This window comes from Sesamum indicum, linkage group LG5 (assembly GCF_026168435.1).
Source record: "Sesamum indicum cultivar Baizhima isolate 11 linkage group LG5, ASM2616843v1, whole genome shotgun sequence".
Classification (NCBI taxonomy): Eukaryota; Viridiplantae; Streptophyta; class Magnoliopsida; order Lamiales; family Pedaliaceae; genus Sesamum; species Sesamum indicum.
This window is the reverse complement of record NC_142661.1, coordinates 15,345,701-15,371,551: the sequence shown is the minus strand read 5'-3', so window position 1 is coordinate 15,371,551 and position 25,851 is coordinate 15,345,701. Positions and strand designations below refer to the sequence as shown.

At 41.2% G+C, this 25,851-nt stretch overlaps 3 protein-coding genes across 8 annotated transcripts; 2 read left to right on the top strand and 1 right to left on the bottom strand.

The window, feature by feature from the left end:
• Positions 1–41: 41 nt before the first annotated feature.
• On the top strand, positions 42–18,136 carry LOC105162166 (protein CfxQ homolog). 6 transcript variants are annotated; one of them, XM_088880712.1, is made up of 8 exons: positions 49–277; positions 3,743–4,191; positions 16,014–16,124; positions 16,230–16,334; positions 16,601–16,711; positions 16,784–17,123; positions 17,208–17,347; positions 17,423–18,136. In XM_088880712.1, the coding sequence occupies exons 2-8, from the start codon at positions 4,066–4,068 to the stop codon at positions 17,969–17,971; spliced, it is 1,482 nt and encodes a 493-aa protein (XP_088736838.1). In that variant the 5' UTR covers positions 49–277; positions 3,743–4,065; the 3' UTR covers positions 17,972–18,136. The 6 variants fall into 6 exon arrangements, with proteins under 6 accessions (XP_088736837.1, XP_088736838.1, XP_020549398.1 ...); XM_020693739.2 differs by having other exon boundaries at positions 52–277; positions 16,230–16,328; XM_088880711.1 differs by having other exon boundaries at positions 42–277; positions 16,230–16,328; positions 16,784–17,347.
• LOC148788172 (uncharacterized) lies at positions 8,822–14,431 on the bottom strand. Its single transcript, XM_088880692.1, has 3 exons — positions 12,878–14,431; positions 12,254–12,796; positions 8,822–12,194 (listed from the first exon to the last, which is right to left on the bottom strand). The coding sequence occupies exons 1-3, from the start codon at positions 14,429–14,431 to the stop codon at positions 9,621–9,623; spliced, it is 4,671 nt and encodes a 1,556-aa protein (XP_088736818.1). The 3' UTR covers positions 8,822–9,620.
• Positions 18,137–22,058: 3,922 nt separating the features above from the next.
• LOC105162062 (sugar transport protein 14) lies at positions 22,059–24,619 on the top strand. The gene is made up of 4 exons (XM_011079970.3): positions 22,059–22,400; positions 22,691–23,013; positions 23,109–23,738; positions 23,955–24,619. The coding sequence occupies exons 1-4, from the start codon at positions 22,259–22,261 to the stop codon at positions 24,438–24,440; spliced, it is 1,581 nt and encodes a 526-aa protein (XP_011078272.1). The 5' UTR covers positions 22,059–22,258; the 3' UTR covers positions 24,441–24,619.
• The last annotated feature ends 1,232 nt before the right edge of the window (positions 24,620–25,851 follow it).

The following is a 25,851-nucleotide window of genomic DNA, read 5'->3' as shown; positions in this document are numbered from 1 at the left end:
ACTTCTCAAGCGGGCTGTCTATGCTTCAGTAGCAGGAAGAATTCCTTCCTTCAGGTAGTTTAGGAATGGTTCCTCTAATATGTACCAATATATAAGACAATTACGTTAGTTTTAAGAGGATTGTTATCGAGAGTTCCTACGGTAATAGTATAGGTGTTGTAGTCGGTTAAAGAGCTGGCCAGTCTAGCCAAGTAGTCAGCCTTGGTGCTTTCCGCACGTGGAATTTGATGGAGTTGGAAGCCTCTTCAGTTGGCTGTGAGCTTGTTATCTCCTGGAGGTATTCTTTCATTTTATCTTCCTTGACCTCATAGGTGCCTTCTAGTTAGTTTGTCACCAGTTGAAAGTTAGAGTAGGTGATTAGGTTCTTAGTTCTCGCATCTAGGGCTATCTTGATGCCTGCTATGAGAGCCTCGTACTCGATTTCGTTGTTTGAAGCTTTGAAGTCAAACCTTAGGGCATATTCCAGCTCGTCCCTTTCCAGGCTGGTGAAAACAACCTCGGCCCCACTACCAGTATGAGTGGAGTAGCCGTCTACATGTAGCAACCATTTCCTTTCATCTTCCTCAATGAGCTTGGCCTTTTTTATAAATTCAGCTAGTGCTTGGAACTTGATGAATGTTCTTGGTGGGTAGGACATAACATATTAGCTTAGCTCGACGACCCACTTAATCATTCTTCCTGAAGTTTTCAGCTTTATCCAAGGTTGCTCATAGTGGAGCATTAGTACGTACGATAATAGAATGTGATAAGAAATAAAGGTGTAGCTTACGCGCTCTTATTATTAAAGCAAAAGCTATTTTTTCCAATATTTCCCTCCATGGACGCAGATCTTTGCAAAGAACATTGGAGCTACTATTTTTGTTGCTACTCTACTCTGAAAGAAATACTTGTAAAATCAATAAATATATTCATTTAATGAGCAAATACTCCTTAACTCAAGACCGAAAAGAGCTTGTACATATTCTCTAGCATTTTTTGCTCTAGTTCCTTCGAAGTATCCATCTCAGATGAAGTGCATCTTGATAAGCCTTCTTAGTCAGTCTAATTGTGCTTTTTGAATCTCCGGCAAGGACACTGACTTTGGTGTCTTCTGGGATATTATCCCATCCGATCTTCACAAAACCTCAAGCTTAACTCCACTTGTTTTATGAAGTTTTTTTTGTCGAGTTCTAGGGTAGTTGCCACTATTTTTATGGTTGCAACACATTCATCTATCAGCTTCTTGATGTTACAGAAGTCGATAACGTCTAGATTGAATATGGCGCCGTATAGATGCACGGGCTGAAGCATGGTCCTTGCTTAAGGTGCACTTTCAGGCACTCTTCTCGGATTTCTTGTTGGATTTCTCTAAGTCTGGTTCCCACAAACATTGGTGTCACATTAGTGTGAAAATCTATATTTTCCCTCATCGGATGATCCTTTGGAGGATCATTAGAACTTGTACTTAGTGTTGGAATGATTTCATTGGTTTGAACGTTGACTAAGTTCACAATCCCAAGTTGGGAAAGGATTCAACCAATTCTACTCACATTACCTCCATTATTTTATGGATTTGATGGCTTCAATAATCAGATCGTCTCTTGTCTTTGGCTTTAGATTCTCTGTTGCTTTCCTTATGATGTAAAAGAGATACTGATCCAAGGGCATTCCTGATCCGTTCTTCTCTGGATTTGGATTTCTTAGGGCTCTCCCTCTGGTTTTTTTTCAGATCCATTCCACTTCTCTTTGCTAGTAATCTACCATGGACTTCGGTTGTATATATGTTCTTTATCGCGTTTCCTGGTAGCATCTTCTGGATCTAGTGAATTCTCCACCATTCTTCTGTTTCTCCTTAGTAAGAGGTACATGATCCGACTTTGTGGCCTTCTTTAGAATTCCTAGGACGAAATTCTTTTTCTGTTTTTCTGAAATCTGGAAATACTCATGGTTGTTACTCAAACCATCGTTCGATGTTTGGAGGTAATCTTCTTCCTTTTCTAGAATTTTCATAAAGAAATTCCATCTTTAATTTTTCAAAATTTGAAAGTATTCTCTATTGTAACTCGACCTCTCGTTCAGTTCCATTCTCTTAAAAGTCTCCTATGTTAGTGGATAAAATATCTAAAGGTAATATTAACACATATTTTCAATAAACCTAAGCTCTAATACTATTTCAAGCGATGAGACCAAATTTACAAAAGTCCAAACTTTTTGGGGCTGAAATGATATTTTCAAAAGTTAGAGCATGGTATAAAAAGTGTCAAATCAGAAACTAAGGTACTATAATTACAACTTTCGTAAACTATGGTATTAAATCTGTTCATTTTAAGAGGTATGGAACCTGAATCGCAAAATGGCCTATATTATGATACTAATTGTGCATTTATCCCTTTTTAGAGATAAAATAGAATAGTTTGAGATATGTCAAACTTGTATGTTTGGATCTATTTCCGATTGGGTAAAATATTATTTATCTCAAATCATGAATAGTTGCATATATAAATACACATATATATGGAAGCTGTTTATTATCTTTTATTTTTTATTGACTTAGTTATATTATATTATATAGTATTAATATATCATAGATATTAATAATTGAAAGCAAGATTCCACGCCACCTTTATATAAATATAAATATAGAAATTTTTATACGTGTATCTTGGTGTAAATACAGGCAATTTTTCAATGAATTACTTTTAAAATAACAATAATTCGTATGTAGTTATGTACGTGTAGTTATACAATTCTTGTGTTACATAACATACGCATGTGTATAAAATTCTACATGTATATATAGTTTTTATATATACTTTATATAATAATAATATTATTAAAATATATATAAATAATTGAATAATAAACTATTTTACCCTAGTTGCAACACATTTATTTGCTTCTCAAATTTATCAATCTCATAAAATATCATTATGGCTATGATTAAAATTAGGAACACAGCAAAATTAAAATAAATTTCTTATAGAATGTTTAAAACAAAATGTAACAAAAAGAAAACAAAATAGTTTAAAAATTTATGTAGTATAATTGAAGAAAAGTAAACAATAATACACGTTAATTACAATAAAGAATATAAAAAGTATTTTTTACCTGCACTTTCAAATATTTTAAAAGAATTGTACGTACACAAATAAGTTATAAAAAGATAAATGATCAAAATATCAAAACAAGAAAAGAATTTTGTAAACAAACTATCAGAGTACCCAAATATTCCGGATTCATGTAGTAAAAAAATAGCTCAAATTATAGAATATTTAAAACAAAAACATAATAGTTTTAAAGTTTTGTTGAATTTAAATAGAGGTGAACTTGGAAGAAAAGTTTTGTTGACTATTAAATTTTGTAAATAAGGATTCAAAGTTAATTAATTTTTCTATCAAAAGTATGTGAATATATCAAAGTAAATACTTGATAGAAATTATTCTGTTCTGGTAATACATATAAGCAAATACCATACAATTTACATAGAGTTTTTTAATTATTTATTTAGTAAAAAATAATTTTATCATTCATTTAATTCAATACTCAAAATAAAGGGCGTCTAAATGTACTAAATAACTTGAACAACACTGTTAATTTACTTTAACTATTCTCAATTCTTGCCCCCAACTTCCCAACACATCTTACACATTTTAAGTCGAAATCATCACTTGTTTGTTTTTCTTTTCTTTTCTCTTTAATCATCCTTTCAGCACTTAACGTTTTTCCTATCACCATAGTTTTCCTTTCTCTTCGTCACATGCAGCCAAGCCAACACAGCCAAAAGTCAACGTCAGCAGCTTCTAGCAATATGCCCACCAAACTCATGAAACCTTGTAAACAAGTGAAGTCAACGGGTGGAAATTGCCGGCTAGCTGCCCCATGTCGGGCTGTACGTGGAACTTTTCATCACCTTCATAGCCGTTAGATCATGATGTGGTATGATCTGACAGCATGAGTGGTTCTGACTCTGAAAAGAGAACTCGAGAATTTGCCAAAATTTATATCCCCAGAGAAAAAGAGAATAGATTTCTTCCTTTAATTTCTTCGTCGTTTAGCTTTATAGCAACGTCAGAGTGAAAGGAAAAGATGAGAATTCAGGACAAGAACTCAAAACCTGTCACCATTCATGCATGCGCTGAGACTGGAGATCTTATTGGCTTGCAGAGGCTGCTATGCCAGAACCCTTTTCTTCTCAACGAAAGAACCATTCTTGTAAGACCATACTTCTCTCTCTACATCTCTCTCTCTCTCTCTCTCTCTATATATATATATATATATATATATATATATATACGCACACAGAGATATATTTTTATGCTTTGCGTTATTCTTGCAACATTCTGTTCATTTATCTGTGCTGATTATAAAAGAGTTCGGAGGTTGTCAGAGAATTAACATGTCATCCCTCTCGCAAATTCTTTCCCAAAGTCATTGTGGACGCCTTGTCCAATCCCGGATCAACGGCCTGGATTAATGGGCTCTTTTCTTGATCTTTGAATAAAAAATGTGGTAGAACGCTCGAATGGTTAATTCAAGAGCATCCTAACATTGTGACCCGCATATCATCTTCACTTTCTTGCTTCAGTAGTTGGGATTTGATATAGAGACATTTTTTCAAGTTAATATTTCTTTTTCAGGTCTCTTAGATTAAAATCTGTCTTCTACAACAGAAATTTTTATTACCAGAACTTTGTTATGCACATGTTTCGGGGATGGGCTTCAGTATTGATACGCGCGTTGAAGTCTCCAGTACATATAATTCCGCTGCAGAGAAATTATAAATGAAGCATTACAAAGATATTCTTTGATATATAACTGTTTTAAAAACCAGATAAATTCTAATTGATAAGAAAGAATTTCAAAGGCAGAAGGAATTTTTGTGCATGCATTTTGCAGAAGAAGATCAACCATGTAACTGTATTGATCCGGGTCGAATTATTCGATCTCCTGAGACGATCTCACCGATGATCGACTAACTCTTCCGAAACAGGTTTTGGATCCCCTGAGAATAAAACACGAACCGTGAGCTCGTCGGGTATGTCCCCGACAATGACCCTCCGACGCTCAAGTTAGGTTGATCGAGAGAAATATATTCTATCTCAAAGTTCGATCTCAATTAATGTATAGCAGTTACCTCATTTATGGCGTATCGGGGTCTATTTATAATACACAGTTGTACGGCAAGTACTGGGCCACGTGGCCTCATCTTGTTGATTCACATTCTGATCGAATGGTCGTCATTGTCCGGGTCTTCTGTTGGTTCCCGCGACCCGGGTCGGGTCCTCCGCGACCCGCCCGTTACAAAACACGCGGATCCGGTCGCGGAAATGACCGTCATGCCCTTAATGAAGGGTCTTTCAGTCTTTTTGTAGGAGGATTATATGTATACCCATCATTACTCCCCCACTTTTTCAAAGTGCAAGTTCGTTGCCTTTGAGGAAGTCGAATCGTCGCGTCCGTCGATCGCACACACGTGGCAGAATCCCCTCGGTTAATCTCGGGCGCGTTTCCCCAGTGCGGTCCGCTTATAAATACACCATCCGTTTGAACATTCAACCTACCGCACGCATAAACTTCGAGCGACCAGGACTCCTGATTTCACGTTCGCATTCGATCTGCTACTTCCAGAGCCATCCTGCTTAAAGGTACGATGCCTCCTCGCTCTAGCTCGAATTCTAAGTCTCAACCTAGTTCTGAGTCTTCTTCGAACGGCTCCGAGACTGGGTCTGAGTCCTCTAGGTCTGGGTCTGGCTCATCTTCGGGTTCAGGGTCAGGGTCGGTGTCTAGGTCGGTGTCGGGGTCTTCCCATGGGTCGTATTCTGCCTCTCCTAAAAGAAATAAGAAATTCCCTGCTGAAAAACTCCATGACCAACAAGCTGGTCCTTTTGTGCTTGCTAAATTCCAAGACCGACTTGCCAAGAACCCTTGGGAGGCTGTAGTTAGCAAGGTTAGAACTCCCGTCCATAAGATTAGGGAGAAATACCATATACCCTCCGACTTTGAAGTTATCCTCCCTGCTACTTTCGATCGTATGAATCGTCCTCCCGAAGGTTTTTGCGCCTTTTCTATCAAACACCTCGATGCCGGATTACGATTTCCTTTGGCTCCTCCGGTGGCCGCGATTTTGAAGAAGCTAGGGCTATGTCCTATGCAGCTCTCTCCTAATTCTGTCACTCACATCGTTCTTTTTGTGGTGATGATGCAATTTTTAGACTTAGAACCCAGTTTTGACAATTTTTGGAGTTTTTATTCTTTCACCACTTCGAAGCGATCTGGTAGTCGAGGTTTTTTCTATCTCTCGGCCAAGCCTGATTGCGGGTACTTGAGCGCCCTGAAGTCGAACGTAGGGGCTTGGCTAGATCGCTATATTTTTGTTCGACCTCCTAGAGGTGTTTGGCCCTTTAGAAATGAGTGGACCAAGTATAAGCCTGCCCCCAAAATAGGTGGAGGGGGGCTGGAGGGCGATCAGATAAGGAGCTTAACACTCTATAAGTACGATCCCAAGAAGCTTCTCACTGAGAAGGTTTTGCAATTATCTGGGCTCTCTCCCGCCTCCCTTCATATTGACGAGTCCCTAGGTGATTCTCCTTTCGGTTTTATTGCTACCACTGCTGCTATGCCTACGCGTACTCACTTTTTTCCTCTGCAGATAGTATAATCATGAGCTCGCGCACAGCTTTGCGGAGGACCGCGTCTCAGAATAAAGCGAGGAAAGGGGGGGGAGATCGCAGGTCCATCGGATGCACCGAAAAAAGGGAAAGGGGTCGCGGGTTCTTCGGACCCTAACTTGCCTGCCCCCGTTCCTTCTAAAGCCTTGGCGGTTGTGGACCCGGTTGTTCAGACGCCCATCTCGGTCGACAGCGAGGGGACACCTTCAGCCCATGGTCACCTTGGCTACAACTCTTCAGAGCTAGAATTAAATTTGGACGAGGCCAGTGGTGACCAGGGGGTCGACCAGAGAAGCCAAGGTCCTACCGAGGACGAGTCTAAGAAGAGGAAACGATCTTCCCCGAAGAAAGGGCATGGTCCGAAATCCAAGCTGGGACCTAGTGACAAAGGCAAAGGCAAGGAGCCTGCAGAGCCTTCTCACCCCCCTCCTCCCAAATCGCAAGGCTCGCGCGTGTTAAGCAGGATGGCTAAGGAAGCGGCAGACAAGACGGGAGCTGAAGAAGATCGGGATAAGTTTTTGCGAGTGGCGCAGCTCGCTTCGTGCTGGGAAGAGAGCCGGGCGGCTCTTCGCGGTAACGTGCCGCCCCCGGAATGGGATGACATGTCGAGCTCGTCCCTTTATGGCGAAGCCGGAAACGACACTTTTGCCGTATATAATTCCTTCGTTTCCGTTCGCGATCAAGGGGCGTTAGTGCCTAACAGCCCCATTCGACTCGAGGAGTTCGCGGCTCACTCTTTAGTCCAGGTATGCCTTGGCTGATAGGTCAATCTTCCTTTAGTTCGATCTTCTTACCTCCTGTCTTCGACCTTGCAGGTCATGACCTTCGTCAGGAGCCTGAGTCTCAAATGCACCCATTACCGGAGGAGTTTCATTCAATCTGACCAGAAGGTGCAGAACCTCAAGGCTCGATTGGCCGAGCGAGATGAGGAAGAGCGTAAGCAGGAAGATAATCTCCTGGCACTGAGTGATGAGGTTCAAAAGCTGCGAGCCGAGCTCGATGCTTCCAAGAAGGATAAAGAGATCCTCCGTTCTGAGCATGAGGTGGCTCTGTCGGAAGCCAAGAAAGAGGCATTCGAGGCCGGACGTGAAGCTGGACTCGAGGAGGGCCGCAAGCGCGGGGTTGAGGAAGGTCAAGCCGGCCGCATTCTAGTCGAAGAACATCAGCGTATCTTGGCCGGCTCGAGGATGTCTACAGTTCGTGACTTTTTGAAGACCGATACTTTCACGACCGCACTCGAGATCAAGTCTGCGGACTCGTTCGCCAAGGGCTATGAGACCTGCTTGTCTCAGGTCGAAAAGCTTGGCGGATTTAGCGAGTCTTTTGACCGCAGCAAGTTAGACATCTCGCTCGATGGCGACCTCCAACCACTTCCCCCGGACCCTGAATTGCAAGATGATGAGTTTATGGTCCTCAGGGACGAGCTGGAGGCGGAAGCTGACGCCTGATCTATCCCGATCTGTTTTTGTAATAGGATCTGAGCTTACTAGCCAAAGTGTAAATCCTAGAGATTCTTAAGGACCCCATTCGTTGTGAACAGGATGGTGGGGTGGGAATTTTTGATGACCTCTGTATATGACACTTTGTTAAATGAAGATAAACTTTTGACAGCTCGCTTATTCTTCTATATTTGCGCATTGCATCTTTCAGTCGTTCTTCTTGCTGATTCGCATGACACATTTTTCTTGAAACGTATGTCTCAGAAGCATCTTTTCCTGTTTGCTTTTTGCTTGAGTGCATCTTTTTCAGATCGCATATTGGACGCGTCTTTTTCAGTTCGCGTTTTTGGTTGAGTGCGTCTTTTCCAGATCGCATACTGGACGCGTCTTTTTCAGTTCGCGTTTTTGGTTGAATGCGTCTTTTTCAGATCGCATACTGGACGCGTCTTTTTCAGTTCGCGCTTTTGTTGAATGCGTCTTTTTCAGATCGCATATTGGACGCGTCTTTTTCAGTTCGCGTTTTTGGTTGAGTGCGTCTTTTTCAGATCGCATACTGGACGCGTCTTTTTTAGTTCGCGTTTTTGGTTGAGTGCGTCACTTTCAGATCGCATATTGGACGCATCTTTTTCAGTTCGCGTTTTGCTTGGGTGCGTCTTTTCCAGATCGCATATTGGACGCGTCTTTTTCAGTTCGCGTTTTGCTTGGGTGCGTCTTTTTCGGATCGCATATTGGACGCGTCTTTTTCAGTTCGCGTTTTGCTTAGGCGTCTTTTTCAGATCGCATGTTGGACGCGTCTTTTTCAGTTCGCGCTTTGCTTCAAAAGCGAATAATGATAGTAATGTACGCACGAATGTAAGCACCAAACAAAGAAACTTTGATAAATCTCGTTGGGTAAATTACAGGAGTTGTAAATACTCAATAATACAATGTTTAACATAGACACGATTAGTTATCTACTAGACATCATCTTCCTAACTTGTTCGATCAGCCAATTGACGGCCTTTCACAGGCCCCTTGTTCGATCCTTCAGTTGATGGCCTTTCACAGGCTCCTTGTTCGAGTTGACGGCCTTTCACAGGCTCCTTGTTCGGTCCTTCAGTTGATGGCCTTTCACAGGCTCCTTGTTCGAGTTGATGGCCTTTCACAGGCTCCTTGTTCGAGTTGACGGCCTTTCACAGGCTCCTTGTTCGATCCTTCGGGTGGTGGCCTTTCACAGGCTCCTTATTCGAGTTGACGGCCTTTCACAGGCTCCTAGCTTCAGGCGTAGAACTTCTTCAAGTTTTGTATGTTCCAAGGGCGTGCTAGATCGCGACCCTGCATGTCTTGCAATCTGTATGTACCCTTCTTTCTGATCTCGATCACTTTGTAAGGGCCCTCCCAGGGCGGCTCCAGCTTTCCCACATGTTTTGACGCCTCCACCTTCTTCAGCACGAGGTCTCCCACCCGCAGCTGGCGGGGTCGAATTTTACGATCGTGGCTCTTCATCATTAGGCCCTGTTCAAAACCCAAAAATCTCTTAAATCCTTCATTTGCTTCAGAGTAGATTGTGTAAGTCCCTCCTAATCAAGTCAATCCTTTTACGCTCCAGTCTAAGCTCTGCAGCTTTCACATCCCTACACTTCTCTTCCAGCTCTTGTGCCTTCTCTCTGCCAATGAATAGAATTTTCTCCTTGATGATGTTGAAATATCCATCTTCATCCAAAGACGATGACAAGAATGGGTACGCAGAAGCAAACTCCTCTTTGCCAATCTTCCCCACTTGTTTTTGGTTCTTCACTATCTCTTTTTCTGCATCATGCTCTTTCCCAGCCCTTTTTCTCTTCTTTTGGGATCTGCTTCTGTCTCCCCTTTGTGGTGTCTCCTTTTCTTTTTCAGCATGTTTATCCCCAGCTTCGTTTTCATCTTCTCCCCACAGTGTCTTCGACACCTCAAACACAGCGGACTCATGGGCATCTGAGAAATCAAGGCAGCCCCCATTGGCGCGAGCTCTTTCAAAATTGTTTTCAAACTTCCCCTTGAGCCTACGAATCTTCTCAGACACCTGAGTTCTCGTAAACTGATGCGGAAGACTGTCCTTGATGAAGTTGTAAAACTCGGTCCACTTGTTGTTCCTCCCGTCAGCCCAGAAAATGGCGAGGCCTTTAAGCAGAGAAATTTCATCCTCTTCGGAGAATATTTTAGAGAAAGGGGTGTTCTTCTCGCTGGGTTTTGCGGCAGGCGCGATAATGAAATTGGACGCAGATGGGGAAAAGCATTTCGACTCGTCTTTTCGAGGTATGGGTACTTCTTCTTCACGCGGCAGATTCAACTTGGGCTTCTTCGGGAACACCGCTGCTGTGCATTCCTCTTCTTCGCTTTTGGAGTCTGGCTCAGAATCGGTCTCTTCGTCTGCCTCGTTCGCCTGAGGGTTCGCGACTGCCGTGAAGTGTTGTGCGATCTTGAGCTCCTTGCACCATTCCGTGATCTTCCTGCCTTGGAATTGCGTACCGTTATCGGATATCAGTATCCGGGGTATACCAAATCTGCATATGATGTTCCTCCAGATGAAGTTGATAACTTCCTTCTCGGATATTTTGGCCACCGCCTCCGCTTCGACCCACTTGGAGAAATATTCGACCGCTACGATGATGAACTTCTTCTGAGCTTGCGCGGGTGGGAAGGGGCCCACGATATCAATTCCCCACTGGTCGAATGGGCACGCTATCTTGATTGGTTCCATTGGGGTCGCGGGCTGATGTATTAAGGAAGCATACTTCTGACAGCTTTCGCATTTTCTCACTAAGTTCTTTGAGTCTTCGACTAGGGTGGGCCAGAAATATCCCTGTCGCATCACTTTCTGAGCCAGCGACCTCGCCCCGGAATGATTGCCACAGCTTCCTTCATGTATTTCCCGCATCACGTACATGGCCCTCTCTTCGTCCAAGCATTTCAAGAGAGGACCGTCCACCGTCCTCTTGTACAGCTGGCCCCCCAACAGTGTGAATCGAGCAGCCCGAAACTTGAGTCTTTTGGCTGCCACCGAGTCGCTAGGCAAGGTACCCTCCTCGAGGTAGCTTACGATTTCGTTCATCCAAGACCCTGTCGTCGAAACGACCTGGATTTCTGATCTACCTGCGAGGGCTGACTGCTCGCGTACTAGGGCTGTGATTTTGCGATCCCGAATTCCATCCATTGCCGCACCAAATTTTGACAGGGCATCCGCTTTGTCGTTTTCTGTTCGGGGAACTTGTGAAAGCGAACATCCACTAAACTTTCTCATCAATCGCTGCGCGATCTCTTTGTACTGTGTCATGGTTCTCTCTCTTGTCTCGTATGCTCCTTCGATTTGCATAGCGATCAGCTGTGAGTCGGTGAAAACCTCCAGATCGCGAGCGCCTGCCTCATACGCTAGCTCCAGCCCTAATACCAATGCCTCGTATTCCGCCTCATTGTTTGTTACCGGGAATGATAGTCGAGCAGCCACTTCTATCTCGACGCCCTCGGGTCCTTGGATCAATATGCCCGCTCCTCCGTTATTCGCGTTGGAAAACCCATCGACATGCAGCATCCATTTCGAACAAGGCTGTTCACGCGTTTCGGGTTGTTCCAGGTCGCTTATTAACTCCGTCACAAAATCCGCTAGCACCTGTGCTTTCTGGGCCGTTCTGGGTTGGTACTCAATGTCGTGCTGTCCCAATTCTACTGCCCATTTGATTAGTCTTCCTGATGCCTCGGGTCGCGACATCACGTGTTTGAGAGGATGGTTCGTCAATACCACCACCTTGTGCGACTGGAAGTATGGTCGCAGTTTTCGAGCTGTTACAATAAGGGCAAGGGCTAGTTTTTCCATCTCCGAATATCGGGATTCGGCTCCCTGGAGCATTTTGCTAACATAATACACCGGATTTTGATTACTGGCTTCCTCTCTCACCAGCACTGAGCTGACCGCATTTTCGGACACCCCTAGGTACAAGAATAAAGTCTCCCCTTCCTTCGGGTTTGCGAGCAGTGGAGGTTTTGTGAGGTATTTCTTCAACTCCTGTAAGGCCTGATCGCATTCCGGTGTCCACGCGAAATTTTTTTGGGCTTCCGCAAGATCTTGAAAAACGGAAAGCTTTTGTCGGCCGATCTAGATATAAACCTGCTCAAGGATGCGATCTTTCCCGTGAGCTTCTGCACTTCTTTGACCGAATTGGGTGATCTCAGACTCATTATAGCTTGAATTTTTTCTGGGTTCGCCTCTATCCCTCGCTCGCTGATCATGTACCCCAAAAACTTCCCACCTGTCACTCCAAAGGTGCATTTGTCCGGGTTGAGCTTCATTCCGTGCGACCTCATTATACTGAACGCCTGGGAGAGATCTTTGATGTGGTCTTGTGACCTCTTACTCTTGACCAGCATGTCGTCGATGTATACCTCCATGGTTTTTCCGAGCAGATCACCGAACATCTTGTTAACCAATCGTTGGTAGGTCGCACCCGCATTTTTCAGTCCGAACGGCATCATGTTATAGCAATAAATCCCCTTATCTGTGACGAAGGAGGTTTTGTCTCTATCTTCTTCCGCCAGTTGGATCTGGTGATATCCTTGGTATGCATCCATCATCGAAAAGAGTTCGAACCCAGCAGTCGAATCCACCATGGTATCGATCCGAGGTAGCGGATATGGGTCTTTAGGGCAGGCCTTGTTCAGATCCGTGAAATCCACACACATGCGCCATTTTCCTGAAGCCTTCGGGACAAGTACTACATTGGAAAGTCAATTCGTGTACTGGATTTCCGATATATATCCAGCTTTTAGTAGCTTACCGACCTCTTGCCTGATAGCATCATTTTTATCACTGCTGAAAGTTCTCTTCCTCTGCTGAATAGGTCGGACAGTGGGGTCGACATTCAGTCGGTGTATAATGACCTCTGGGTCGATCCCGGTGAAATCTGATGGGCTCCATGCGAACATGTCTGCGTTGTTCCGCAGGAAGTCGATCATGGCCATCTCTCCCTCATTCATGCTGGACCCTATCCTGGTCGTCTTGCTGGGATCCTCTGTTGTGAGCTGAATAGCCTTGTATTCCTCACTGGGTTTTAAGTGTTCAGCCTCATATGGTCGGGGCTCCGCGTCCTCCCTGACCTTCTGTTTCTTCGACCTCGGCTCCGCTTTTATCGACAAGTTATAGCATTTACGAGCCTCCTTTTGGTCGCACCACACTTCTCCGACTCCATATTCAGTGGGGAATTTCATCTTCATATGGTATGTGGAGATAACCGCCCGGAATGAATTCAACCCCGGCCGACCCAGTATGACATTGTACGTGAACGGGGTATCGACCACTAGGAATTTCACCATCAGCGTTTTCCTCTTCGGCTCTTCGCCCATGGACACTGGCAGCTCTATCGTCCCTAGCGAGGCCACTTCGCTTCCTCCAAATCCGACCAGCGGAGTTTTTACGGGTTCGAGCCTCGCGTTTTCCAACCCCATCCGATCCACGACATTTTTGAAAATTATGTCCGCCGAGCTCCCGCTGTCAATCAATACTTTATGGACGGTGAAGTTCGCGATATCAAGCTTGATGACCATGGGGTCGTTCTGTTCTCCACCGTCCTCCAACCTGTCTGAGCTATTAAATGAGATGGCCTCTTCGCCCTCCACCTTCAGCACGAATTCCTTCTGTCTCACCGATCCGGCTGTTCGGGCACATCTCTTCCGTGTTCGACTCGAATCTCCCGCAGTCGATCCTCCCGCAATTGTGTATATGATGCCTTTAGTGGGTGCGTTATTCCCGCCCACCGGGGGTCTATCGATCCTCGATGGGCCCGGGTTTCTGTCCCGGTCCGGGCTTCTCGATCTACTCCTCCTTCCTCCCCCTCCGATCTTACAATTTGGGGGCACGCGATCTCGGAAGTGCCCCTGTCGAACGAGCCTTTCGATCTCGTCTTTCAGCTGGTAGCACTCCTCTGTACTGTGTCCTCTCTCCCGATGGAAACGGCAATACTTGTTAGACGTTTTCTTGGTGGGGGTGTATCTCGTATGTCTAGGCCACTTCAGCACATCGGCATTCTCCACCATCATCAGAGCCTTTTCCCGAGACATGGCCAAGGGAGTGTAATTGTGATATTTTGGCACGTACTTGGGCTCCTTCCGTTTCTCCGTTTTTGGTTTGTCGCTTCCTCCTCCTCTTCCCTCATGAGGTCGTCGGGGAATGTACTCCCGCTCCCTTCGCTCCGAATCTTTCATCGCGTTCATCTCCTCTTCGTCAATATATTTTTGTGCTATCGCCATCAGTTGCTCGACATCGAAGGGCGGATCTCGTGCGAGGGCGGAGGCGAAAGAGCCCTTCCTCAGTCCGTGGATGAGAATACTCACGAGCATGTCAATCCTCAACTCTTGCACCTCCAGGGTTTCATTGTTGAATCAACCCATGAAATTTTTCAACGTCTCATCTTCTCTCTGTCGGATGTTGAACAGATGTGTAGCCGACCTCTTTTGTTTCTTTTTGCTCGCAAAATGGAAATTGAACTTTTGCACGAGCTGTTCGTAGGACTCGATGCTTCCTCGGGGTAGGTTCGTGAACCACTCTTGAGCTTTTCCCGTGAGTGTGGTCGCGAACAATTTAGCCATTATCGGGGCTGATTGTCCGTAAAGATTCATCACCATTTCAAAGGCGGCCACATGCTCCTGGGGGTCTCTCATCCCATCATATCTCCTCAGATCGGGTACCCTGAACCCCGGCTCGACGGTCTGAACGAGGATTTCATTACAGAAAGGGGAGTTCTTGTTCTGCGCGACGATCTCCCCCCGTTTCTTCAACTCGTCGATCTGCTTGTTTAGGCTGTGTATCTGTTTGCCCACGCTTTCCACTTCGGCCCTGGATATAACCGGCTCTCTTCTTTTTGCGCGTCCATGGCTGCTGGAGCCTGCATCGGATGATGCCGGTCGCTTACTGCGATGATCATGTTCCCCTTGAACTCTTGACTCTCTTATTGGCTCCACGTTTTCGAATAACTGTCTTCTAGCAGTTTCTTTGACCAGGGGGGTCGCTGTTCTCCTTTCATATTCTACTATGGCCTTTCGGCTTGCCTCGTCTATCATTCTTTGCAACTCATCCGGAGTGATTTGGATGGTTGCACCTGCTCCTCTCCTGGGTGTTTCTTCCTCGGCAGCATTTCTCCTCGATGAACCTTCCATAATGACAAAATTCTCAGAAGTTCCCACAGACGGCGCCAACTGATCTGGGTCGAATTATTCGATCTCCTGAGACGATCTCACCGATGATCGACTAACTCTTCCGAAACAGGTTTTGGATCCCCTGAGAATAAAACACGAACCGTGAGCTCGTCGGGTATGTCCCCGACAATGACCCTCCGACGCTCAAGTTAGGTTGATCGAGAGAAATATATTCTATCTCAAAGTTCGATCTCAATTAATGTATAGCAGTTACCTCATTTATGGCGTATCGGGGTCTATTTATAATACACAGTTGTACGGCAAGTACTGGGCCACGTGGCCTCATCTTGTTGATTCACATTCTGATCGAATGGTCGTCATTGTCCGGGTCTTCTGTTGGTTCCCGCGACCCGGGTCGGGTCCTCCGCGACCCGCCCATTACAAAACACGCGGATCCGGTCGCGGAAATGACCGTCATGCCCTTAATGAAGGGTCTTTCAGTCTTTTTGTAGGAGGATTATATGTATACCCATCATGTATATATGACCTTCTCTGCTTTCCAACTATGTCTAAAGTGGTACGTAAATGTTGATTTCTCGCTATCATGTTCAAGAACTAGGCCTTTTTATACCTAAAACAGTATCTTGAATTCGAGCAAGGTTTTTCCCGGTTCGTTTATATGTTTTTGCCTTGGCTTACAATGTGTATGTTACCGAAAGCTCATCAATGTGATTTTATTATTTTTCTTTTATAGTTTCACTATTGTATATGATATCTGGGAATGCAGACAGTACAGACACCATTACACATTTCGTCTGGTCAGAATAGAGTCGAGATAGTGAAGTATTTGCTTGACTGGAGAGGGCCAGGGGAATTGGAATTGGAAGCTCAAAATGTTGTATGTATGAGCATTCGTCATACTGAATTGCTATTTCTTCACTACTGGATTAGTCCACTTTTGTGTTTGCTTGTTGCATTACTACATTCTGTTTGCTCGTTGCAGTACGGTGAAACTCCGTTGCACGCTGCAGCGAAGAATGGTTGCAATGAAGTAGTGAGGATGCTTCTTGATTATGGCGCCTATGTTGAGGCCAGGACTAATGTGAATGTTATCTCTGTTCACCTTCTTTTTTCTATCTCAACATTTACTAGGTTAATTACATTTTATCTCCTTTAGAAACACTAATAGACTCAAAATCCCCAAACAAGGAAAAAAGAAGGCGACGTGACCCCTGAACTTTTTGAAAAGAAAAAGACTACCCTTTATTTATTCAGGAGGATGTTTTATCTAATGTTTTTATAGGGACCTATTGCAGTAAACCTCGTTTATGATATAAGTTGCTACTTGCTCATATTGTTTGAATCTTCTTGTAGAATTTGATGACCCCATTACATCTCGCTGTTGGTTTTGCACTGCGAACTGGAGATGACACGTCAGTGAAGACATTGTTAGAGTTCAATGCAGATTGCTCAGCTGAAGATGATGTATTGGCTTTCTGTTTGATTAACATCATTATCTCAGTCCTGTCATACTGACATTGAAGTTTTGATTCGCAGGAGGGCATGATGCCGTGCGATTATCTTCCGGAGGGACAAGAAAATGAAGAGTTGCATAGAGTCCTGTACGTCGAAGAACAGAGCGACTACAATACCACGGACCACTCTTCGACTGGATACCGAAGTGATGAAGAGTTGAGGAAGTCCGATGACGGAATAAAGGGAAAGATGGATGAGTTTGAGTATGAGTTATCAAAGATAGTGGGACTACATGAGCTCAAACAGCAACTCCGCAAGTGGGCTAAAGGAATGCTGTTGGATGAGAAACGTCGGAAGATGGGGTCGAATCTCGGGCCAAGAAAACCACCTCATATGGCATTCCTTGGAAATCCTGGGACAGGTAGATGGCCAAATAGCTCCGTTGTGTATTTTTTATGCTGTTGGATTTTAATTTTCACTGCATTTGTGAAAATTTTCTTCATAGGTAAGACAACCGTGGCACGAGTCTTAGGTAAACTACTCCATTCTGTCGGCGTCCTTTCTTCAGATACGGTAAAAGAAGTGCAAAGAACAGACTTGGTAGGGGAATATATAGGCCAAACAGGACCAAAGACTAGAAATAAGGTAATGCTGCATGATTCTTGAAATTCTATGTTTCTTTAGTCCATGCCTCTGATGAACATGTATCGATGCTTCCAGATTGAAGAGGCGATAGGGGGAATACTATTTGTTGATGAGGCGTACCGTTTGGCAATCGAGCAGAAGACAGGTTTTCCAGATTTCGGCGTGGAAGCGTTAGAAGAGATCATGTCTGTCCTGGAAGATGGAGATTTGGTAGTGATTTTTGCAGGCTACACTGAGCCCATGAAACGTGTGTTCTCTTCAAACGAAGGATTCTGCAGACGAGTGACGCATTTCTTCCAGTTTGATGATTTCTCATGCAAAGAGCTTGCGGAAATGCTGATGGTAAAGATGGGCAGGCAAGACGAGAAGAGCCGGCTGTGTGGATTTAAGCTGCATCCGTCGTGTACTTTTGATGTCGTTGTTGCACTGATAGAGAGGAACTCCACTGAAAAGCTGAGGAATAAAATGAACGGAGGTTTGGTGGATCATATGCTCAACAATGCAAGGGAAAATTTAGATTCAAGGCTGAGTTTCGACTCCAAAGGTGACGAACTATTGACAATCACATTACAGGATCTAGAGGCCGGACTTCAACTGTTATCCGAGCGAGTGAAGGTCGATTGAAATCGTTGTCAGTCTCCACATTCTCATATCGTAGATATATACTTATTTGTCAAATTTGCGATGGCCCTTTTCATGACGATGATCTACTTGGATGTTTTACACAACACTCGTGACATTACGGAACAGAATAAAGCTATTGGCATATGTTGCGATTCTTGGACGAGATCCAAAGGCATCGAGTTGGATTTTCTGTTGCAATTCTTATCCTACCTTCTTTAATAATTCATATATGCACGTCATGTTTATAAACACTACATTATCAACTTTATCTAAGGAAAGCGTGTTCATGTTGACGGAGAATCAAAACTCTACGTGTTCTATGATTGTAATGGATAGAATAGGGAGGCTCCGTTATTCATCTAAGTGATATATGAGGGAAAAGGTACAAAATAATTAGATTTTAATGTAGTTTTGGTCCTATATTTTTAGGGGTTTGGAAAATCTGTCATTTATCTTTCTAGCTTAGCAAACTAGTCCTATATCTTTTTGAACAGTCGCGATTTTGGTCCTTTATCCCAATTAACCCAAATTAATGCTCATTTTTCCCTTCTATTGAAAATCCTCTTCTAAATCCATACACATGTACTTAATATAGCCCAACATACTTACGTAATGAAATTAAAATTCCATAAATTCATACCTTATTTAGACCGCCTTGCTTTCGAGCATTCCAAGTCCTTAATTTTACGAACTTTCTCCCCCCACACAACCGTAGTTGATGGTTCGCAGAACTTGGCTCATTCAGTAACAAAACAGCACAATCCTATTTCATTTCCTACCTTAGGGTGTAGAAGATATTCAGAAACAAAGTCTTAATAGAATTTTGGAAGAACAAGTGGAACAGAAACCTTTCTTTATTGAAGGAAAATTTGAAATATTGCACAAATACTTCATTCTCTATAGGAAAAGACAATTGTTTAGCTTCTGATACAGAGGACTATTCTTGCTGGGGAAAACCCCCATAAAATTGAAAATTCAAAGCTACAAAGATTGAAAAACTCATAATATAATGCTTTGAAAAGTTGGAGAAAATTGCGATAATCCACATCTGCTTCATTGCTTCCTTATTTATAGGCGTCCGCGGACTTCAAACTTGGACTCCAAACTATTTTTGGATGACATCACTGCGTTCGTCATCATCGTGTCTTTTCCAGCTATTGGTCATAATGGCTTGTTAGCCATGTGATGACTAGCTGGCTTTCCTACTTTGCTGACTGTTGACCTTTGTTGTTTTTTACTGACAATCTTATTCTTGATTTTTTGCATTCTCCAATTTTTATTGTCTTATTCTTTTACTCTTGTCCTGATTTGGTTCAAATTTTTTTTTTGGTAACTCAAACCTTTGTCCCGAATAGAGGCTTCCTTTGTTTCTCGCAGCAAGGGCATACATGGTTATGTCATTGCCCAACATGCAACATGTTGCACGTCTTCATTTTTGTTGCTTCGGTAGCTGGTAGTTTATTTTCCTAGATCAACATCCTTTTCTTTTCAAATAAGTTTTTTGCAAACTCAATAATTTTTTTTGTCATGGAGTTTAACAGGAATGATCCATTCACTTTGTTTGAGAAAAATTTGAATGAATACTTGACTTTGTCCATCTCAATGAGACAGACCCATAATCTCCAAGTTCTTCTAATAGAGATATCGTCTTCACTAATAGCTTATACCAAGAGAGCTTCTCCTAAGGCAGCTTTAATTTTGTTAAAAAAGCTACTATATCTGGTTTCTACAGCTTGATGAAATGGAAGGTTAGATGAGACATCTTTCCTGCTGTTTCGCATAATTATAAATACCCCCTCGTTATTTGAAAAAATTACCAATACTCCCTTGATTTTAACTGGCGTATAATAATTAACCCAATTTGTTAGGTTTTCATCTATCTTTTGTAGTGAACAGACCAAAATGCCCTCGTGGATTAAAAATTATAGTTTTATTTATTTTTTTAATTTTTTTATGGATTAAATGGATAATATTTAAAAAAAATTCATCCATCCCGTTCGATCTTTCTATAAGTTTTTTATTTAAAAAAATAAAAAATACAACAAGGGCAAAGTTGATAATTTCATACCTTCGTATAAAAATTACATAATTTTATCAAACATTAGAGTAATTTTTTAAACAACGAGAAGGTGGTCATAATTATACAAAATGTGATAGGAGGTGGTTGTAATTTTTACCCTTTTATTGAAATGTGATGTTGATGGTACAATAAAAGGTCAAGAGTACACGTAGGATGACAACAAATGATAGTGAAAGTATTTGTAGTTTTAGATATTTTAGCGGATGTGTTAATTTGCTTTGAGATCAAACTTTGGGAAAAGTTTATGTAATTATCAAACAGTTGAATTAGTTACTTTAGGAGTAAAATTGAATTTTTATTCAGCATTTTGTTGCAATCAGCTTACTCCTTTAACCTTATCAAAAAAACCATTTAACATTATTAATAAGTAACAAGTGGTCTCACTATAAAAAAAAAAAAAAAAGAAAATGATCATTCTCTGCCCTTCAGACCACTATGTCTTAAAAATTATAAGAAATCAATATAAAAAACTCAAGCACTGACCACAATTAATCAACATTTGCCATAATTTTACAATTTGTCAAAATATTTGCCGCAATTTCTAGCTGTAGCAAATATTTTGATCTCTCTTGTAAAAACAACAAATAATAACCGTTGCGTAGTTGTGTTCAATCAATATCCGCCATAATTTTTTTTTATTTTTAATCATGGTATTTAAATATAATGAAACGCTTATATTTTTTTCTAGTGCATTTGTTAGATAATAACAAATGATAAGAGTACTAAATATAATTTTTAAATTTAAGGAAATCTGTATACAATTAGATCAAATCTCAAAACATGATGCTGTAATTATTTCAATACATATAGTGATCCATATAATATATAGCAATTAATTAATAACAAATTACATGACAAAGGTCTCATCCTTATCAATGATACAAAATTTACTTCACAAATTCGAACATTATTAATTTATTATCCACTATAATCTTGTTCATCCTTATCTACTCGAATTATAACTTTGATCTACTTCCTTTTATTCTTTTAAAAGTTTCATATTACAAGCCAACCCCATCTCTTTCCTATAAAAATATTTGATATTTTCGTAGAGAAGTCAAAGTTTTTAGTTGTTTAAAAAAAAAAAAAATTGACTAATTTATTGTATCAATATGTTGGTATTTAGGATATGATTGAACCTTTACATTTCAAACTTATCATGTTATTTAATACTACCTAATTACTTCATGGAAAACGACTACGGATTAAATTCTTGTGATTTAAGTAAACAGTTAGTCAAATTCGGCAGCCACCAATGGAGAATATTAAGTGGTACGAAGTCGAGGTTTAGCTAGACTTATATTATTTATATAGCAAGTATAATACACTTTCGGTATGATTGATAGATAATTTAAAAAAAGCGATGAATCACATGACAAATGTATTACACTTATTCTATAATTAGTTTAGTTCAATCAAATCTAATTTGTACAAAAAAAAATTCGAAAAAGTATATGAGAGGGATTTAGAGAAACTAATGACTTGGTATGGATCAATCAAGGACATCACAGTGTAAGATTATTTCTACTTAGTAATGGAAGCTCGAAAGCATCTGCGTAATTTAAACTTTTTTATTAATTAATATTAAAAAAAGGAATATAAAATAAATTATAACTTACTATGGTAGCAATGTAATCTTATATGTTTTTAGTTTTCGAAATTTTAGGACAAAATTTGCCAAAATTTTGAAAGTTGGGCGGAAATTGATGTCACTTTCCGGCCGATTTTCATCACTTCCAGCCAATTTTAGAAACGGCAAAAAAGATAAATATATAGGACTAATTGCAAACGTAGTAAGTTATAGAATAAAAATACCAAAATTATAGTTATAAGACTAAAAACTACAACTGAACTTGATATATATTATTGATAATATACTATTCATTTCAATTTATATACTATTACTTTCGTCAGTAATGATTGTAATATCTTAAACTAAAAATGGCAAAAAATTTAAATAAAAAGGTATACCCACTGATTCCTTTGACTCAAATTGCCGATCCAGAAGTCAATGAAGTCTTGTGAGGCTTATCCACTCAACTGATTTCAATGGAGTGAATCACCGAAGGGATACGTTTAAACACAAATATCATCATCTCTCTATTTAACTAAAAACTCTAAAAACCTTTTGTTCTCACTCAGTCTTTCCATCTATTCATGTTCTTGGGCCAAAAAAGGGAAGAAAGGGACAGTGAAAAACACTGAAAATGGCAGGCGGCGGAGTTATGGACCCAAAGAGTGGGGGAAGGGCTCATCTCTATGAGTACAGAATCACACCTTACTTCATTTTTGCCTGCATTGTTGGATCCTTGGGGGGTTCTTTGTTCGGTTATGATCTTGGTGTTTCTGGTGGGTGTTACTTGTTTTCGTCGGTTATTGTGCTGATTTTTTTAGTTTTTGATTGGATCTTTATTGGGTTTCATCTTTATTGGGTTTCTCAAAGTGTTGTCTTTTCTTGCCTGCCATCATTCAATCATTGGTTGTTTTGGGCTTTTTCTGCGTTAATGAATCTCTGTTATTGTTGAATAAGATGCATGGAAGAAAATTAGAGACAAATCAATAAAAGGGCTCTCATCTTTTTCAGTAATTCTTGAACGTAAATTATCAAGTTGACAAAGTTGAAATCTTGCTGATCACAGGAGGGGTAACCTCCATGGATGACTTCTTGGTGGAATTCTTTCCCAGTATCTATCAGAGAAAACAGGAACATCTCAAAGAAACAGATTACTGTAAATATGACAATCAGCTCCTAACGCTTTTTACCTCATCTCTGTACTTTGCTGCACTTGTTTCGACGTTTGGGGCGTCGTACGTGACCAGAAATAAAGGCCGTAGGGCTAGTATCATTTGTGGATCAATCAGTTTCTTTGCAGGAGCAATCCTCAATGCATCTGCAAAAAACATTGCAATGCTGATCATTGGAAGACTATTTCTTGGTGTTGGAATTGGATTCGGTAACCAAGTAAGCATATGTGTTCTCAAACATACTGCAATGGAGAAGAAATCATGTATATAGGTTTCGTTGAACTTATAAATATTTACTTGGCTTTCACACAGGCAGTCCCTTTGTATCTTTCAGAAATGGCGCCAGCGAAAATAAGGGGTGCCGTTAACCAGCTCTTTCAGCTGACGACATGCTTGGGGATCCTCATAGCGAACTTTGTGAATTATGGAGTGGAAAGAATTCATCCATGGGGCTGGAGATTGTCTCTTGGCCTGGCTGCAGTACCAGCTACTCTGATGTTCGTTGGTGGGCTTTTCCTTCCAGAGACCCCCAACAGTCTTGTGGAACAGGGAAGATTAGATGAAGGCAGACAGGTATTAGAGAAAGTAAGAGGCACCACTAAAGTGGAAGCTGAATTTCAGGACCTTATTGATGCAAGCAATGCAGCTAAGGCTATAAAGCATCCATTCAGGAATCTTTTGAGAAGGAAAAATCGACCCCAATTGGTCGTAGGAGCTATTGGGATCCCAGCTTTTCAACAGCTCACTGGGAATAACTCCATTCTTTTCTATGCGCCAGTCATATTTCAGAGCTTGGGGTTTGGCTCAGGCGCATCCCTATATTCATCAGCCATTACCAGTGCAGCCCTGGTCATGGCCACTCTCATATCTATGGCTTTGGTTGACAAGTTCGGTAGAAGAGCATTCTTTCTTGAAGCTGGCTGTGAATTGATATTCTGCTTCGTAAGTTTGCTTTCGTTTTACTTCATTAACCTACTTCGACATTCAATAAGATTTATACAGTTAAATGAAATAGGCCCACCTCTAAAAGTACAAACAGCACAATGCGACTCCCAACATGGGAGCCAACGAGCTTCTTTTTTAAAAGTTCAGAATTTACGCATCCGTTTTGGCTTAATTCAGTGTTATTTGACTACTAGTGTTTCCATGAATTTGCAGGTTGCAGTTGCCATTACTCTGGCACTGAAGTTCGGTGAAGGCAAAACGATACCTAAAGGGACGGGTATCTTTCTTGTGATCGTGATCTGCATATTCGTTCTGGCTTATGGGAGGTCTTGGGGCCCTTTGGGTTGGTTAGTCCCAAGTGAGCTCTTTCCCTTGGAGACACGGTCGGCTGGGCAGAGTGTGGTGGTCTGTGTCAACATGATCTTCACAGCACTGATTGCTCAGTGTTTCCTAGCAGCTCTATGTCACCTCAAATACGGGATCTTCTTACTGTTTGCGGGACTGATTTTCACCATGAGCTGCTTCATTTTCTTCCTCTTGCCCGAGACGAAGCAGGTCCCGATTGAGGAGATATATTTGCTGTGGGAAAATCACTGGTTCTGGAAGAGATACTGTGGACCTGATCAGGACTCTAAAGATTTCTGCAAGCCATCTTGCTGGAGCTGCTGCCCAAGTGTTGAAGTTCAATTGCAGTTGTGAAGATTGAAGAAGCAGAGTTTATACAGGGAGGAAGAAGCATACTCGTGCGACAGGGAATACGTCTTTAGCTCTGTGGTTAATACACATCTTTATTAGTCATTGACGCCTTTTGTATTGTTGTTAAGTTAAATCATAACAATTAAATTTATCAATTAAGTTAAATTCATATTTACTTTAAATATATTTCAATAGATTATATTTAATTATAGAATATATACTAATTAAATATCAAGATTATAAAATGCATATATAAAATAATATTAAAAAATATATCAAGTAAAAATTAAAATTAAAAATATTAAAAATATTTTTCGGGTTCTTTGTCACCTCTATGACTTCTTGTTGGCCATTGTCGCTCTGAATCTAGCAGACCCCTGTCACCCAAATCTCAGGGTGTCGCCCCCATTTTTACGGTTAGACATATGGTGATCATCCCTTTTGCGACGGGACGTCGTTGCTGCCATCCATACATTATAGAAACTTTTATTGTATGGTGTATATATACATTATATGTGTTTTAAATTATTTAAAATTTTGGACAGTTTACTTTTTAATTATTGAGAAACAGTGACTATTATAACTATGGTATAACAGATAATTCATAAAAACTTGAGCGCCGTTAAGCACAACTAATACAAAGAGAAGAGTGTGTATAGTATCAAAAAACACAAGAATTTTTTGCCTATAATTTTAACAAAGGGGGAATCTTTAGCTAATTTTGCATAATACATAAAGTTTTATATAATTTACGCTATTAATAAAACCAGTCCTTAAAGAATGTTGGAAGTACAAACTATTCTGGTAGTCAATAGGCAGAAAAAATTGTATATTTGGTCTTAGTAGGCAGGGAGAGGGGTAGACATGTGGTCCCCTGCTTTATGAGGTCAATAACTTAAATTTCAAATTTTAAAAATTGCAATACTTCTGATTTTTCATGCCTTACGAACATTAATGAATAAAAAAATTGCACATGACGAGCACATGATCAGCCATAATCACATAGCCAAGAAGACCAAAAGTAACATATTTTTCAAACATTGAGACTTAAAGTTGTTGATACCACAGAGCAAAGGACCACATGTGCGATATCCATTATCCAACGAGATCAAATATACAATTTGCCGAATAGACCACTTAAAGGACCTCTCATGTTCTTCATGCCCACTTCTCCATTCTTTCGTTATCCTTTCCTTTACTTGACAAAGTTTTATAGTTGAATGAAAATGCCCAAATGTTTATGCTTTTCGAAAATATGCACATTTTTTCATATATATATATATTTCGCACATCACACACGTATATAGAAAGTATAAGAACTATCAAGGAGCCATGTTCGAATCGAGCTCCCATAAAAATCATCAAAAGCCAAAATGCCCTGCAACTCGTTTGTAGTTCCAGAACTAGTTTGGGC